General features: G+C 41.8%; 1 protein-coding gene across 3 annotated transcripts in view; it reads left to right on the top strand.

Moving 5' to 3' along the window:
- The window catches only part of fasn (fatty acid synthase), a 106,285-nt gene that overhangs the window by 84,463 nt on the left and 3,564 nt on the right, over window positions 1-18,258 (top strand). For all 3 annotated transcript variants that reach the window (XM_028567291.1, XM_028567294.1, XM_028567293.1), the window contains 6 exons: window positions 25-419; window positions 9,681-9,872; window positions 10,031-10,258; window positions 11,110-11,321; window positions 11,690-11,788; window positions 13,599-13,850. In XM_028567291.1, the coding sequence (XP_028423092.1) occupies window positions 25-419; window positions 9,681-9,872; window positions 10,031-10,258; window positions 11,110-11,321; window positions 11,690-11,788; window positions 13,599-13,850 (1,378 nt within the window). The remainder of the gene's footprint in view (window positions 1-24; window positions 420-9,680; window positions 9,873-10,030; window positions 10,259-11,109; window positions 11,322-11,689; window positions 11,789-13,598; window positions 13,851-18,258) is intronic.

Below are 18,258 nucleotides of genomic sequence, written 5' to 3'. Positions count from 1 at the left end.
CACTAACTTACATCCCCTCTCCAGAGTGACAAGAAAGTTGTGTCCAGACCTCAGGCATTTCGTGGCCTTCTCCTCGGTCAGCTGCGGCCGTGGCAATGCTGGCCAAAGTAACTATGGTTACGCCAACTCAGCCATGGAGCGTGTGTGTGAAAAGCGCCGCTACGATGGCTTACCTGGACTGGCAGTCCAGTGGGGTGCCATTGGCGACGTGGGCGTGGTGCTGGAGACCATGGGTGGCAATGACGCAGTGATTGGTGGTACCCTACCACAGCGCATCACATCCTGCCTGGAGGTGCTCGACCTCTTCCTATGCCAGCAGCAGCCAGTGATGTCTAGCTTTGTACTGGCGGAGAGGACGGCAGTAAAGAGCGAGGCAGGAAGCCAGAGAGACTTGGTGGACGCTGTAGCTCACATTCTTGGTAAGGTCCTATATTTAAAAAAAAAAAAAAAACTTTTATGTTTTATAGTTTTATGTCATAAATTTGGGCAAATGTAGGGTCAGTGGTAGGGTCTATAATGTGATCCCTTATTATTAAATGTTGATCTGTAAATTCGGGAAAGGGAAGTTTGGGGTCCCCTGCTGGAGCTGCTCCCCCCGCGACCCGACACCGGATAAGCGGACGAAGATGGATGGATGGATGGATCTGTAAATTTCTGTAGTAGTCCCAGTAATATTTGTTCTTAAAGTGTACCATATCATATGACATGGTTAAGATATGTTTGAGTTTGAGAATATGACCGGAATATAGTCTGAATATATATATAAGCTGAATATTTGATTCTGCTGGCAAAATATACACAAGGCGGTAAGGGTGTGAAGAGATGCCCAGCTCACGAGACGAAACACGAGATTGGGTTCACAAGATCGAGACGAGATTTTAACACTATTTTAAAGAAAACATCAATGAAAAAAATAAGACTGAAAAATAGTTCTTTATTCAATCAAAAGTCACAAAATGAAAAACGAGCACTGAAAGGTTTTGCCACAAACTCAAATGACTGGCTTCTCGGGGGATCACGTGACCGACGACCGCAATGGCAGCCCAGCTCCTCACCCACCTCCGTATTTTCATTGAAAAACCAGGTCTATTCCTTATTCTTCGACGTCAGTCGTTTTTATTTGTTAACACAGTGACTCAGTGGAATGCCAGCAGGAGCATAAAAGCAGGTCTCGTTGCCGTTTACCCCGACACAGAGTTACCAACAGGGCGGCGGCGGCTAACACGGCTACTGATGCCAGCGCGGACCTACACATGGAAAACATGATGGCAAAGGTCTTGGAAAAACAACGCAGCGAGGGAAGTGTTAGCAGAAATTGATACCTCACTGCAACACATCAGGACAGCGCTTGAAAGACAGGAAGCTACGGTACGGGAGCTGGTGCAATAACTGGACAAGACGCCGGGAGACAATAGGCAGATGAGAAACACGGTGAATGCTTGTGTTGAGGACCAGAAGAAATTTGAGCTTAAGCTAGCCGAAATGGAGGACAGATCACGACCCAACAATGTACGCATCACTGGACTAAAAGAGGGCAGCGAAAAAGATGACCCAGTTGGGTTCCTGCAAAATCAGTGGATCCCCTTCTTACAAAATATGGCTATCATCGAGATTGACAGAGCGCACAGAATCTACGGCAAAGTTACGACACGTACTCTGATTTTCAGGTGTTTGAGATATCAGGACAGCTAAGCAATCCTTCAGGGGGGCGAGACAAGCACAGAAGAAAGGTCTGATTCGTGATTGCGAAGCAACACTACGCTTTAAGCCTGACTACAGTGAATTCACTGTCCAGCGGCGCCAAGAATTTGTAGGAGCACAGCTAAAGGCGTCAAACACTTCCTTATTTATCCGGCCACACTGACAGTAACTCATGGAGGGAGAGTGCTCACCTTCACTACAGCCAAGAATGCAGACGTTTTCTGTCGGGAGCTGGACGGGGAGGATGGCGCAACATCCACATGGGCTGCACTATCTGGAGTACTGTACAAGTTTGACTCGAGAACAATGTATGTAAGTTTTGGAGGCAAGCTTTAAAGGAACATTTAATTAGGCTGGAAAACCTGATGAATGCGGACTATTCATCTTATAATCTATGTTTATTACTCCTACTAGGCTGGTGTGTTTTTCGCATAGCCTATTTTAGAAGTTAATAGCTGGTTGAGACCTAGTTCTAAGGTTTTTGTAACATTTTTCATGTTTAACATAACAGTTCACTAGACCTGTTTCAATTAACATGTGACTTTAGTTTTGAGCTGGAGTTGTGCGTGAGCTGTGTTTGATGCGCCACGTATCTTACAGACAGGGGAGGGGGTCTGTGGTCTCAGAGGGTTAGGGGATTTATTTTATTTTTTATGTTTTTACCACAATTTGCTTAGAGCTAAATGTGTAAATTTTGAAGATGGCTGAGCTCTCAATCCTTTAAGTTAACATCAGGGGGCTGAAGAGGCCGATCAAACAAGCTAAATTCCTGGACTATTTAAGAAGGAAGAACATAGATGTGGCGCTTATACAAGAGTCACATTTACATAAAAGAGATGTAAATCGTCTACAAAATAAATACTTCAAGGTTGCTGCCTCATCTAGTGATGACACCAAAACCAAGGACATTGTGTTGCTGCCGCGGAAATGCGCACTCACCATAGACAAAAATCGTAAAGACCTATCAGGCAGGATATCTTATATATGTACTACAATAAGGAGTAGGAAAATGGCTTTTGTTTTGGTATATACACCGTCTACATATGATGAAAGCTCTTTCCCGCGCCTAACCAATGAATTGCTTTCTCTCAATGAATATTCACTAATTATAGAGTGAGACATGAATGCAGTGCTGGATCAGGATAGATCAGGGGTCAATCACACCAAAGCCCAAAAAAATGTATCGGACATGTTTTTAAAGCAGTTGTGGAATCTCACCATCTTACAGATATATGAAGGATGCACAACCCTACTAGCAAGGATTACACCTTCTTTTCCACACATCACCTCACCCACTCCCGCATTGATTTTATGTTGTGCTCCAGAGAGCTTAAGGCAATGTTCCACACGATAGCAATAGAACCAGCAATTCTGTCTCATCACAATGCGCTGATAACCACATTCCATTGTGATATGTTAGGAGAAAGATCTAGGAGGTGGCAATTTAATAACTCCCTTCTCCAGAACACAGCCTTTGATGCAGAATTTAGAGCCAGACTGGCTGAGTTTATATCAATCAACACCGACTCAGTTTCTGACCCTGCACATGCCTGGCAGGCAACTAAAGGATTTATTAGAGATTTCACATCTCCCTTAGCGGTCAACTTAAAGAGAAAAAGAGAGGCAAGGATTGCGGAGTTAGAACGCTGTAAATCTCTAGAGCAGTCTCTTAAAGGAACACACCAACTTATTGGGACTTTAGCTTATTCACAGTAACCCCCAGAGTTAGATAAGTCCATATCCCTTCTCATATCCGTGCACGTTGTAGCTCTTTCCGACGGCTCCACCGGTAAATTAGCCTAGCACGGATCATGAAGGTAATTGGTTCCAACTAGCCTACTGCTCCGAATAAGTGACAAAATAACGCCAACATGTTCCTATTTACATGTTGTGATTTGTATAGTCACAGCGTGTACAAATAACAAGGTCACAGCTATCTTCTAACCATATATAAACTGGGAACTATAGCACAGAGCTATAAACCAAGCAAATTGCTTGCTCTGAAACTAAAACAAAGGGAATTCACAGCTACTATCAACAGCATCCGCACAGACCGAGGTATCTCAACAAATCCCAAGGATATCAGTGCCACTTTTCAATCCTTCTATTCAAAGTTGTATGAGTCCTCCTGCAACTCAGATCGGCCACAGTGCCAGGAGTTCCTAAAAGAACTAAATATGTCTCTTCTTGACTCAGAGGAGACAGAAGAACTGGGTCAACCTAGAACATTAGAAGAACTTCAGCATTAAAAACAGTTAAAAAAGGGAAAACTTCTTCAACAGTATTTTGACATAGTAGGACCTACCATCTTACAAGCTTTAACCGAGGTTCCACCAACAAACCAACACTGCGCTAATTTCTGTCATGCCCAAAAAGGGCAAAGATCTTACGGATTGCTCAAATTTCAGGCCCATCAGCCTCATCGGGACTGATATTAAGCTTTATTCCAAAGTCTTGGCTCTCTGCCTAGAGTGCTTTATTGAGAAGCTAGTCCACCCCGACCGAACCAAAAACCAAAAACCTTCCAACAACGGCAGCAGCTACAGCGAGCTATCCAGGACAACTATGAAACTATATTAAGTAGTGTTCAAAGGGATCTGGCCAATTGGTCTGCGCTGCCGGAATCGCTACGGTCCAGGATTGCTGTTGTTAAAGTGAACATAGTTCCTTGTGTGAATTTCTTAAGTACAATTTTACCCCCACCAATACATTTCTGGAAGAAACGTGATACCTTAATTTGGCAGTATATTTGGAATAATAAACAACCTAGGCTAAAATACTCTACCCTATAACGTACCACAAACACGGGAGGCCTGTCCCTCCCCAACTTCAAAATATGTCATAGAGCCTTTCAGCTACGGGCCCTCAGAGTGTGGTTGGACCCCTCATCTACAGTTCCATGGGCAAAACCTCACTGAAAGTCTAAGACTGCAAGTCCTTGCCTTTGCAGGTGTGTGTCCAAAAAAAGTGTATGCTAGCCTATGGCCCTATTATCACCAACACAATGACCAACTTTAAACAGGGGGAGGAGCAACTATGCTGCACCAATAAGTGGCATTTGATTATGGCACAATGCACACTTAATGTCTGGTAACAAACCCTTTGCTTGTAACCAGTGGAGTGACAGAGGTATTTATACTTTAGACCAGCTATTCAATGAGAAAGGTACGTTGAGTTTTCAAGACCTGAGTGACAGTTTGCAAACGGGACTAAACTCTCCATTCTAGTTCACTAGCGAGCTGAACTGAACTTTCAGACGTGTTTCAGACATGTTTCTATTCAGAGAGCGGGAGCTCTGGGCAAGCACTGAATAATTTGGTGAACCGAGATTTAGATTTGATGAATCTTTTTAATTTTTTTTTTTTAAGTGAACCTAATCTAGTGATTCAGTACACTGAAAAGAATGTTTCCCATCACTACTGCTTGCTAACAAGCTTCTGGATCTCCTGGTTGTAGATCTCAATTAGCTCTCCTTCTTCAGTCTGCGCTCGGTTCTCCGGAGCCATGGTAACAAGGTATGGGCTGGGGATAATAACTGTAGACTCTTGGGTGCTCTGAGCAGACCTCACCTCTGGGGCTAGATCTGTGAGCACTGACTGGTGGCTCTCACAAGCGGCCGTTGATCCCCAAGAATCCACCTTCGGTTTGCGTTGGAGCTGCCTTCCTTATAGCCTGGGATACAAACTCCAGGTGACGTCGCCCATCAAGAGTCCCACACTCCGCCTCATCTAACGCACTCTTGCCAATCAATATGACCCATTAGGGTATAGTACAGGCCAAAGGTTTGGATACACCTTCTCATTCAATGCGTTTCCTTTATTTTCGTGACTATTTACATTGTAGATTCTCACTGAAGGCATCAAAACTATGAATGAACACATGGAATTATTAACAAAAAAGTGTGAAATAACTGAAAACATGTCTTATTTTTTAGATTCCTCAAAGTAGCCACCCTTTGCTTGCTTTGATTACTGCTTTGCACACTCTTGGCACTCTCTTGATGAGCTTCAAGAGGTAGTCACCTGAAATGGTGTGTTTGGGGTCATTGTCAAAATAAATGATGGTCCAACTAAACGCAAACTGGATGGGATGGCATGTCGCTGCAGGATGCTGTGGTAGCCATGCTGGTTCAGTACGCCTTCAATTTTGAATAAATCCCCAACAGTGTCATCAGCAAAGCACCCCCACACCATCACACCTCCTCCTCCATGCTTCACGGTGGGAACCAGGCATGTAGAATCCATCTTTTCTGCATCGCACAAAGACACGGCGTTTGGAACCAAAGATCTCAAATTTTGACTCATCAGACCAAAGCACAGATTTTCACTGGTCCATTCCTTGTGTTTCTTGGCCCAAACAAATCTCTTCTGCTTGTTGCCTCTCCTTAGCAGTGGTTTCCTAGCAGCTACTTGACCATGAAGGCCTGATTCACGCAGTCTCCTCTTAACAGTTGTTCTAGAGATGTGTCTGCTGCTAGAACTCTGTGTGGCATTCATCTCTAATCTGAGCTGCTGTTAACTTGCGATTTCTGAGGCTGGTGACTCGGATAAACTTATCCTCAGCAGCAGAGGTGACTGTTGGTCTTCCTTTCCTCATGTGAGCCAGTTTCGTTGTAGCGCTTGATGGTTTTTGCAACTGCACTTGGGGACACATTCAAAGTTTTCGCAATTTTCTGGACTGACTGACTGACCTTCATTTGTTAAAGTAATGATGGCCACTTGTTTCTCTTTACTTAGCTGTTTGGTTCTTGCCATAATATGAATTCTAACAGTTGTCCAATAGGGCTGTCGGCTGAGTATCAACCTGACTTCTGCTCAACACAACTGATGGGCCCAACCCCATTAATAAGGGAAAAAAATCCACTAATTAACCCTGACAAGGCACACCTGTGAAGTGAAAACCATTTCAGGTGACTACTTCATGAAGCTCATTGAGAGAACACCAAGGGTTTGCAGCGCTATCAAAAAAGCAAAGGGTGGCTACTTTGAGGAATCTAAAATATAAGACATGTTTTCAGTTATTTCACACTTTTTTGTTAAGTACATAATTCCATATGTGTTCATTCATAGTTTTGATGCCTTCAGTGAGAATCTACAATGTAAATAGTCATGAAAATTAATGAAACTCATTGAATGAGAAGGTGTGTCCAAACTTTTGGCCTGTACTGTACATCTTATACCACCCGGGCCAAAGTGCTGGTACAGGACTTGTGGAAAACCAAACAAGGCTGGGATGACCCCATCACTCCGTCCGAACTGGCTGATCAGTGGCTGGAGTGGGAACATGAACTGTCTGACCTCCCAAGCATCAGACTGCCTCGCTGTTATGTGCCCCTTTTGTGCAGACCAGTCAGGTGTATACCGAGAGCTTTGTGTCTTCTGTGATTCCGCGGAACGGGCCTATGGCGCTGTGGCTTACTTGCGTGTCCATTACAACAGAAATCACATTCATGTGGCTTTCATCATGGCCCGCCCAACAGTGTCACCGAAGAGACAGTTGTCAATACCCCGACTCGAACTGAGTGCTGCCTTATTAGGGGCGTAGTTAGCCACCACCTTGAGGTCTGAACTTACCTTGTCATTGGCCCGAACCATCCTTTGGAGTGACTCCACAATGGTACTGACCTGGTTGAAATCTGAGTTGTGCCACTACAAGGTCTTTGTCGGCACCCGGATCGCAGAAATCCAGGAACTCACAGACTCTGATGACTGTAAATATGTTGACAAAAAATAGAGGTCTGTTGTCCTTCTGCGCCTTGTCTAGTCGTTGTCTTACTGTAGTTCCCTGCCTCTCCAGCTCTGTCATGATGTGTTGAAGCGAGGTGTCAATTTCTGCTAACGCCTCCTTCACTGCGATGCGGACCACTAATTGAAGCCCACTTTGTTGCCTTTCCAGAACCCTGGCCATGGCCTCCTCCATACGTTTGTCCGCGTTACCTTCCGAAACATCGCTAGCCGTCGCCATGCTAGCCGAGTTAGCAGAATTCTTTGCTCTGTTAAACTGCAGCAGGGTCTGCTTTTTCGCTCCTGCAGGGATTCCACAAAGTTACCGTGGTAACAAATGAAAGGATTGACTTCAAATAAAAAAAGAATAGACCTGGCTTTTAATGATAATGCGGAGATGGGGCAAAGAGCCTCAGCCCTGAGCAGCCATGCGAGTCGTCAGTCACGTGATCTCTTCTGTGGTTATTTTTAAACAGTCTGATGCTAGTTACACACATTGTAACCTGCCGATCCTGATGCAGTGAGAAATTGTGACTTGACAGTAAATGGACTGTAAATGGACTGTATTTATTTAGCACTTTTCTAGTCTTAACAAGTACTCAAAGTGCTTTTACATAGTACAGAAACCATTTACCATTCACGCACATTCATACGCTGTGGCTGAGGCTACCATATAAAGGTGCCACCTGTCCATCAGATTAACATTCACACACATTGAGATTGATAAACCTTGCAGAGTGAAGCAATGTGGTTCCTTGACAAAAAAACTCAACAAAAGTTTTTTTCTTGTAATTGTGGCTTAAATCTCAGGGAATTTGTTTTGCCTTGCAAATTTTGTCTTTATAATTAAAGAGAATTTCCAAGTTTTTTTTTTTCTTGTAATTTAGTAGAAAACACAGCAAGTTACACAGTATATTTCTTATTACCATTGACCAACTACCAGTGCTTAAAGTACTGTCAGAAAATACTGCCAGTATACTTAACACGTTTATGTGGTGTAAAACCTAGCCTGCTTACCAACGCCTATGGAGGGAGGATGTTATGTCAACTTCAAAAGGCTGAACTCTTAAGTCCCATGGCATGAAAATTTCACTTTATGAGGTTTTTTAGAAATGGCGATAGGTGTAAACTGAGCCCTGTGTATCCTGCTCCGCCTTTGAGAAAATGAAAGATGGGCCAATCTGGAATGTTCCCTTCATGTCGTCATAAGGGGAAAAGTTACCTCACCTTTCTCTGCTTTGCCCGCCGCCCACAGCTGCCCAGAGAATTTGGCACGCCCATGAGAAAATATAGCTACAACCGTGGCCACAAGCTGGTCAAGACCACACCCCCACCCTCCACCTTGCCCCACCTCTCTCCTCCAATAGCATTTAAAGCTACAGACAGAAATGGCACGTCCTAAAGAAAGCTCATTGTGGGACTGGCTCTAGTGGCTGTACCAAGGCTGAAAGAGACTTCAGATACAGTATTAGGGGACCATTAAGTCCTATATAAAAGCATCCAAAAAGCAGCATGTCATAGCACCTTTAATATGTGTTAGACCTTGTTTTATTTGCTATTGAGTTATCCGGGTTAAATAAAGTACTACATTACTTATTTATGTGCACAAAAAAGTGTTACCTTTCTGGGATCCATATTAAACCACAATGTATTTCTAAAGCCACAAGTTAACCTCAATTTTAATTTTATTGAACGTTTTCTGGAAGAGAACTATGTAATATAGTACTAATTAACTTGTAAAGGGAGGGGGAAAAGGGATATTTGAGTTAGTCGAGTTCAAGTTATAAGCAATTGTTGATTTCCAGGGGAATTAAGAACTGCTCAATTTAAAAGCAAGTAAATATTCTTAACTACTCATTTGTATTGCAAAAATAGCATGTTGAGCTATATGCTTTCCTGCCAATCCTACATTTTTCAACTGCAGTTGACCTGTTGTTTACTGACTAAAAGACCATTTTAGTTACACTAACATTACTCACATTAATTGGAATTAACTGACCAAATTGTGTACCAATTTAACACTGTCTCTTTTCCATATTTAGTACCACATTACAAAGTTCTTACGTAGAAATTATAAAACACTGTTTTTTTGAAGATTACAATAACTTACGGTAAAAGAAAAGGTTCCAGATCATTCATTTGTTTTACATCACTCATGGAGCGAGGCATTCTTTTTGTCTGCTTTCTTTTTTATTTCTTGAGCTAAATTTAATCAGGCAAAGCTAGCAGAACTTTCACTGTGCCCTTCACCCTCAGGTGTGCGGGATTTGAACAGCGTGAACGCTGATGCCTCCTTGGCTGACCTGGGCCTGGACTCCTTGATGGGTGTTGAGGTTCGCCAAACTCTGGAGCGCGACTACGACATTGTCATGACCATGAGGGAGATTCGCCAGATCACCATTAACAAGCTGCGAGAGCTGGCCAGTAGCAAGCCAGGCGGATCAAATGGTATTAACAGCTGCTCTTAAATCAGCAGAAAAAAAGATTTATTGATAAAGATCAGTCTAAATCCAGTTCTTTGTAAGATGTGGCTTCATGAAACCTGCAGATACACTCAGAACAGAAAGAATGAGTTTTTCTTGTCTTTGCTACTTCCAACTATCCAGAATCTCACCACACTACAGCTAAGAGAGATGCTGTTCGCTCTTTGTTGGAGTCTGATCTGACCCAGTTATTAGTCAACCCTAACGGCCCCACTGTGACGCCACTCAACAAGGTTCAGAGCCAGGAGAGGCCACTGTTTCTGGTCCATCCCATTGAGGGCTCCATTGCAGCCTTTAAGACGCTCGCTTTCAAGCTTAGCATGCCTTGCTATGGCCTGCAGTGCACAAAAGGTATTGTTTGTTAACAAACACACTCAATTAGGCTCATACAAGGCAAAAAAAGAAAATAACACCCAGCATATTACTGCACTAATAAGGCTAGGCCACCCTTTGTCTTCAGAACAACTTGAATTGCTAATGATAAGTCCAGAATATTACAATTTGAGACTGAGTAACAGATGGTTGACTTAAGTCTTTGACTGGTCATTACAGATTATATAATGATAATGATGATATTAACAATTATTCAGTTATTTTTTCCCCACTCAGAATCATCTGCTTATTTCTTTGGGAATGTTTACTGATGTTCTAACCAACCACCACCTTTTTGGCCTAATGTTTATTATTTAGATATTTATATTAGAGATGTTCCGATACCAGTATCGGTATCGGCTCTGATACTGCCTAAAACGCTGGTATCAGTATCGGGAAGTACTGGAGTTTATGCACCGATCCGATACCACGTAATAAAGCCCTAAAGAAAATCTACGTTAAAGTAGATTATTTATGTTCTTTTTCCGTTATAACTGACTGTCAAACTGGACAATAAAAGAAAGTTCTGTGGCGTTCATCGTTTGTGTTTGTTCATGTTTCACAAAGATAGAAATAATATCACATCAATACAGAGATAGTAGTATACAGCTGTTAAAACATAATAAAATATATGACACACTGGTATTGGATCGGTACTCTGTATCGGGCGATACACAAGTTCAGGTATCGGAATCGGGAAGCAAAAAATGGTATCGGGCCATCTCTAATTTATATATGAATATACGAGGATTTAAAGCTCTGACTGTTTACATTGAACTGATCCAACAGTGTCCAACCAATCTCATCTTAGTTCATCCCCTCTCCCCCAGCTGCTCCTCTGGACAGCATCCAGTCCCTGGCAGCCTACTATGTGAACTGTATCAGACAGGTTCAGCCAGACGGGCCTTATCGAATCGCTGGCTACTCCTTTGGTGCCTGTGTGGCATTTGAAATGTGCTCTCAGCTTCAGACCCAGAATTGGCCTGTGGAGTACCTCTTTCTGTTTGATGGATCACACTCCTATGTGGCAGCATACACGCAGGTCAGAGAAAAGAGGTCATACACACACAATTTTCAGTTTAATGACGTGCAAGGTTCCAAACATTTTTGAAAGGTGCATTCTACAAAGATTGTGATTTTTCTTATTTCTGTGGAGATGCCTGTTATTATCAGGGAAACATATTAACTATTCATTCATGTATTTCACACTTTAATTGCATTAGATATTTTTACACAGTCTAACATGAGTGGGATCATAAGAAAAGTGTGATCAATATGATCTGATGTTTTAATACAGAGCATAAATTAAAAGATTAATATGTGCATTTAATGATGTAGTTTGGGGACAACTTGAGGTTTACAGTAACTGTAGGTTTGTTATGTCAAGTTAACTCAGTATTTGGTTTCCAGAGCTACAGAGCCAAGTTGACACCAGGCAAAGAGTCTGAGGCTGAAACTGAAGCCCTGTGTGCCTTCATCCAGCAGTTCACTGGCATCGCGTACAACAAGGTATACAGCCACACGTGTGTGTGCGCACACACATAGACACTCACCAAAGATTTTCATCAGTCAGAACATTCAAGCGAGTCTCGGGTGCTTAAATCGGAGACTGATCTGACCCAACCCTAACGGCCCCACTGTGACGCCACTCAATAAGGTTCAGGAAGGTTCTTTACTTTAATTCTGTGAGTTAGTGAACGTGTTGAAGTTTAAGGAATAGCACGAAGCGCAAGGCAATATTTCTTTTTTTGCAAGGAGGAACCAAGGGTTAAATTGTTTTTTCCTACCCAGTTTAACATTCCCTCACTCACTTAAAACCTGCAACATCTGATTTTTCCAAAACACTTGATGTTGTTGATATTAACACATAGAGTAACAACACAGGGAGGACTCAATGCTCTAGATTAGATTTTTGGTTAATAACAAGCAATTAGTTGAATTCTCCACAGTGTCATTTTCCCCTCACTGATTATTGTGCTATTACTCTTTCTATTTCGCCTAATGAAAGTAAACTACAACCTAGGATGATCCACTGGAAATTCAACAGTAATTTATTAAAAGCATTTCATTTTGTAACAGGATATCTTAAATAGTGAGGTTAAATCACAAGGATACTTATCCACTACAAATAATGGGAGTGGTTTAAAAATATTAAATTCATTTAAATTATGAGAATAATCTTGAACTATCAGTGCCAGATAATTGATGAAACATCATAGACCTGTCAATCTTTCCCTATAATACCATTCAAATTTCTTTTTTTAATATTTGAATAATAATCAAATATTTTATGTTCAAATGCAGCCTGTTATTAATATTTACTACACTATGGTGGCTTATGCATTGTCAATGCCACTTTAAGCATGTGGTACGTTCTGTGTGTAGAGGGACTTCACTTATAGTGATAGTGGTAGAGGGACTTCTAACATTAGCCTGGCCTTGAAGGGGGTGGTGATGTGTGGGTGGGGGTGGTGACGTGTGGGTGGTGATGGCGCAGTGGATGTCACATGCCTTTGGTGTGGGAGACCCGGGTTCAATTCCCACTGCGATACATCAACCAATGTGTCCCTGAGCAAGACCCTTAACCCCTACTTACTTACTCCAGAGGCGTGCGACCTCTGACCTATATAGCAATTGTAAATCGCTTTGGATAAAAGCGTCAGCTAAATGACATGCAATGAAGGGGATCTATGTCCATTGCACATTGCACGCAACTTTGTTTACATTAATTTTCCACCACAAGCACACAGCGACAAACAACAGAGAACTCTGTAATGAAACATTATTATTGCTCACTCCCGCTAACTTATTGTTCATAAGAACAAAATTAACACAACATTAATACAAAAACCATATTTGAAAAGCAGCGTAGCCTACAGTGACTGTAGAGTGGCAGTTAAATGTCCATGCGGCTCTCTAAATCTGAGAAAGTAATTCATTTAGGCGGGTGGAGGGTGTATGATTTTAAGACTACACGCTGATTCGATGAAGAGCCGACGCACGCATCAGTAATAGATTGTGTATATAGTATGTTTGTGTGCATATAATACTGTATATATTTGTATAGTTCTTTCATACGGACATTTGTTGTGTTTTACTCTAAAATACCCTAGTGTGAAGTGTGTATTTTTATATATAGCCTATACTGTGTATGTATTATAAATGTGCGCGTTAAATACAACAAGTAAAAATGTTTATCACATTATACACAACCTGGGAATTGGGAAAGGCCATATATAGTACTTTACTAATATAGTAAATTCCTATAGCAGTTTCCATCTCTTTCAATCTCTTCTAATTTGCCCCTCTTGTTCTGCAGCTTCTGGAGACTCTTCTCCCACTGTCAGACCTGGGGGCCCGTGTCAACACTGCAGTGGACCTAATCACCTCCAGCCACAAGAACATCAGCCGAGACTTGCTGCACTTTGCAGCCACCACCTTCTACTACAAGCTGAAGGCTGCTGATGGCTATGTGCCTGTGACAAAATACCATGGCAATGTGACACTACTGCGTGCCAAAACCAGCAGTGAATACGAACAAAACTTGGGAGCTGACTACAAGCTCAGCGAGGTAACAGCCATAAATACACTCACACACATTTAAATCATTTTCAAGATTATTTTTAAAAGTGGACTAAGATTCCTTATTTAAGCTTACCTTAATTCATATTGGAGATGATAAAATTTCAAGGATGTGGAACAAATGAATAAGAAAATATAGTTTTAACCTTTTTGTTTTGCTGCCTTAAGCCTCTTTCACACATGAAGGCTATAGACTAGGTTTGCAATGACTTTACTCTAAGCTAAACGCTAAAGAGGGAAAGTTGCAGATTTTCAACCATTCAGAAGCGAGTCACCCAGTGGAGATTTACCGGCGGGTAACCCGGGACTTCCGGGTACTGCCGCCATTTTGTTCGAGGTTTGTTCTTGTTAAAAGGAAGTTTTTTCTCGGCACTGTCGCAACAAAGACTTGCTCTTGGGTGGAATTGTTGCATCTCTGTAAATTAATAGATAGACTTACTCTATCTGTAAAGTGCCCTGAGTAACTTCTGTTATGATTTGACATAAATAAAATTGTATTGAATTTATTGAACTGAATTTGCAGGTTTGGCAAGACATTTTTGGGCAACCAAAATGTACCAATTAACTTTGATGAAGTGAAAACACACAGGCCCTCATTTATCAACCTAACGTAGAAACCAGCACAGATATGAGCGCAGAAATCATCTTACGACAGGCTTCACGTGTGATTCATGAAACGGTCGTATCGCACCAATCAGAGCGTAAGACTGGTCGTCCATTGATAAATGCAGCGGCTGGAAACTATTGTAATTTAAATATATTCTCAGTCTTGAGGCCTCGCCCCTACAATTTACGACATGGCGAGACGTAACCCGGCTAAGAAGCGGCACTTTTCAGAGGTGGAGATTGAAACCCTGATGTCTCAGGTTCATTTGCACTAACGCGTGTACTATTTGGCAGCCTGAAAACTGGTATTAAAGGCTGTAGAAAGAATGTGGAATGGAAAGAGATCACTGATGCTGTCAACAGTGTTGCCGTAGTAAATCGGACTGCAGCTGAAGTTTATTTAATTTATACATCCTTGACACATGTATGCTATAGTCCTAATAGTAATATACAGGCATATTGCAATCTCTTAGGCCTAAACAATGGAGCTCAGCTAATGAGCTCAGCCAATGAGTGTTTATATAAATATAGGTACACCATGTACCTAACACATTAGCTGAGTTTATGCAGTATCTTTTATTTGTTGTATTGTTTTTTTTTCATGAATCAGAGCCAGGCAACAGCTGTGAGCGAGAGCGCGTGTGGTCCGCACCCCGTGCTGGACCACCACCTCGACCCTGTCTCCTGACAGCAAAGGGGCTGGAAAAACAAGCCGAAATATGTCGGTCAATGGCAGACATAAATTATTCACTATGGTCATTAACGACACTTTAAAAGAGAAACGAAAACCAGAAGAATAAATATAAATATTGTCATGTTTCCTGTACTGAGTATCATTGCCAAACATAACCCTATACCTTTTAAAAGCGAGGAATAATATTCTGTCTCCTTCGTAGTTGGGGCTGTTCTGGACACTGCTCTCTGGGCATCGGGTCATCTGGCTCCATCGCTACATTTTCTACCTGTTTTCCTGCGAGATGTTGTGCAGAACCCCACAGGCTAAAACAATGTTGCAGACTTTTTCTGTCGTGTATTTTCTGATGTTTTATATCAGAAAATATGAAACGTAGAAATAAGCGGTGAAAATGTAAAGAAGAAATATTTTACAATTTAAAACGTTGGAAAAAGCAAAAACAAACAGCGTCAAAAATGTAGGAAAAAGGTTGACGGGAAGACAGCATTAAAAACAGTTAAAAAATGGAAAACACGTGGTTGGATGGAATTCCATCAGAACTTCTTCTACAATACTGTTACATATTAGGACCTATCATTTTACAAACTTGAACCTCGGCCATAGAGATGGGCACTTTTCATGAACAAACACCGCACTAATTGCTGTCATACCCCAAAAGGGCAAAGATCTTACGCAGTGCTCAAACTAAAGGCCCATCAGCCTCATCGAGACTGATATTAAGCTCTATTCCAAAGTCTTGGCACTCCGCCTAAAACGCTTTATTGAGAAGCTAGTCCACCACGACCAATCAGGTTTTATACCAAAACGTCACGCTGCAGACAACGTACGCAGATTGTTTCATGTAATAGAAGAAGCCAAAAACCTTCCAACAATGGCAGCAGTTTTATCAGTGGACGCAAACCCTACGGCCATAGTCTCAACCAATAGCCTGCACTCACAGCCATTCACCATCGTACGGGGCTCGAGACAGGATGCCTGCTTTCTCCCATGCTATTTGCAACCTCTCTTGAACCCTCCTTAGCCCAAGCCATAAGGCAACATAAAATATATAATGTCCAGATTAAATCCAATAATAACTCAATATTGTTATTTGCAGATGATATTTTGCTGTACATCTCTGACCTTGAGGACTCTGTTCCAAAAATTCTTAAGATCTTTAACGAATTTGGCTCAGTCTCCGGCTATAAAATCAAATGGAATAAATCTAATCTTCTGTTGAACAACAGGTGACATCAGCTATTAGTGATACAATACCAACCCAAAGCAAAATTACATATTTGGGCATCACCATTCATGCATCGCTACAGTGAGTTGTCCAGGACAACTATGGAACTAAGTAGTGTTCAAAGGGATCTGGCCAATCGGACTGCGCTGCTGGCATCGCTACGGTCCAGGATTGCTGTTGTTAAAATTAACATAGTTCCTTGTGTGAATTTCTTAAGTAACCCTTACCCCCACCAATACATTTCTGGAAGAATACCCCAGTATGGCACAATGCACACCTAATGTCTTGTAACAAACCGTTTACTTGTAACCAGTGGAGTGACAGAGGTATTTATACCTTAGACTAGCTATTCAATGAGTGAAGTTTTAAGATTAACTTTTTATTATTTTTGTATTTTTTTTAACATACAGAACAGACAAATACAACTGAACAAGAACAAAAACCCTCTCCCACCCCCACCCTCTGCGGTCTTGAGGAGAACAAAAACAAACAAACAAAAACAAAACCAGAAATCACACCTTGCCTAGTCAGTCTCCTCTAATTCTTGTGATGCTCAGGTCTTTAGGACTGATACTTGTGCTGCTGCGTTTTTCCATAGGTTGATGATTTGGCTTTGTTAATCCTTGCTGTAGAGAGCTCCAGCATAACTATGTCCAGAAAACATGCCAACCACTGTTTTATACAAAGCGTGTGTGGGGGGGGAGCCAGGGCTGAGCTATTATTTTCTTGGTCGCAGTTAGCTAGCCAAATTTTCTTCTGTCTCCCAAGTAGCAGACCTACCAACATGTATACATTTTTTGTACTTCGCACGCATTTTGACCCTTAAGTACGCTTGTACGATTCGCTGTTCTCTAGGTACGCATGTTGTTGCATCTCGCATTTCGCCTGTTTCAGTTTCTATGCAATCTACATCTATGGCATTGATTCTGCCGCTGAGCCACAGTGTGTAAGTTGAGTGAAAAGCTTTCAGCCAATCAAAGCGCTGCATTTTAAGCCTCCTTTTTTCTTTCCTGACATGTGGAAAGAAATGTGTAATCTTGCTAGTAGGATTGTGCATCCTCCATATATCTCTAAGATGGTGGGATTTCACAACTGCATTGAACATGTCCGATATGTGTTTTTGGGCTTTCGTGTGGCTGACCCCTGATGTATCCTGATTTAAATCTAGTACCGCATTCATGTCTCCCCCTATAATTAATGAATATTTATTGAGAGAGAGCAATTCATTGGTTAGGCGCGGGAAAAATCTTTCATCATATGTAGCCAGTGTGTATAGTGAAACGAAGGCTATTTTCTTACTCCTTATCGTAGTACATATATAGGATATCCTGCCTGAAGAGTCTTTACTACTTTTGTCCACGGTGAGTGTGCATCTTTGTGACAGCAACACACTGGAGCCCTTGGTTTTGGTGTTGTCACTAGATGAAGCAGCAACTCTGAAATATTTATTTTGTAGACGAGTTACATCTCTTTTACGTAAATGCGATTCTTGAATAAGCACCACATCTATGTTCTTCCTACTTAAATAGTCCAAGAATTTGGCTCGTTTGATTGGTCCATTTAGCTCCCTGATGTTAAGAGAAAGGATTGAAAGTTCAGCCATCTTCAGAATTTACACGTATATACTGTATGTCTCGAGTACCCTACCGGAATTCACTGATAAATTTGTAGCAAAGGGTGAGCAGTTAGATCTAAGCACAGTGTGGTGAAGACACAAAAAATAAAATAAATCCCCTAGCCAACCGAGACCGCAGACCCCCTTCCCTCTCATCAAACGCAGCTCGCACAAAAACTCAGGTCAAAACTGCCCCTCCTGTCTAAAGTCACAGGTTAACGGAAACAGGTCTAATGCTTTCTTAAAAAAAACTTAAA

The sequence above is a fragment of the Perca flavescens genome, chromosome 21 (assembly GCF_004354835.1).
Source record: "Perca flavescens isolate YP-PL-M2 chromosome 21, PFLA_1.0, whole genome shotgun sequence".
Classification (NCBI taxonomy): domain Eukaryota; kingdom Metazoa; phylum Chordata; class Actinopteri; order Perciformes; family Percidae; genus Perca; species Perca flavescens.
The sequence above is the reverse complement of the archived record's forward strand: the minus strand, read 5'-3'. Positions and strand labels throughout refer to the sequence as shown.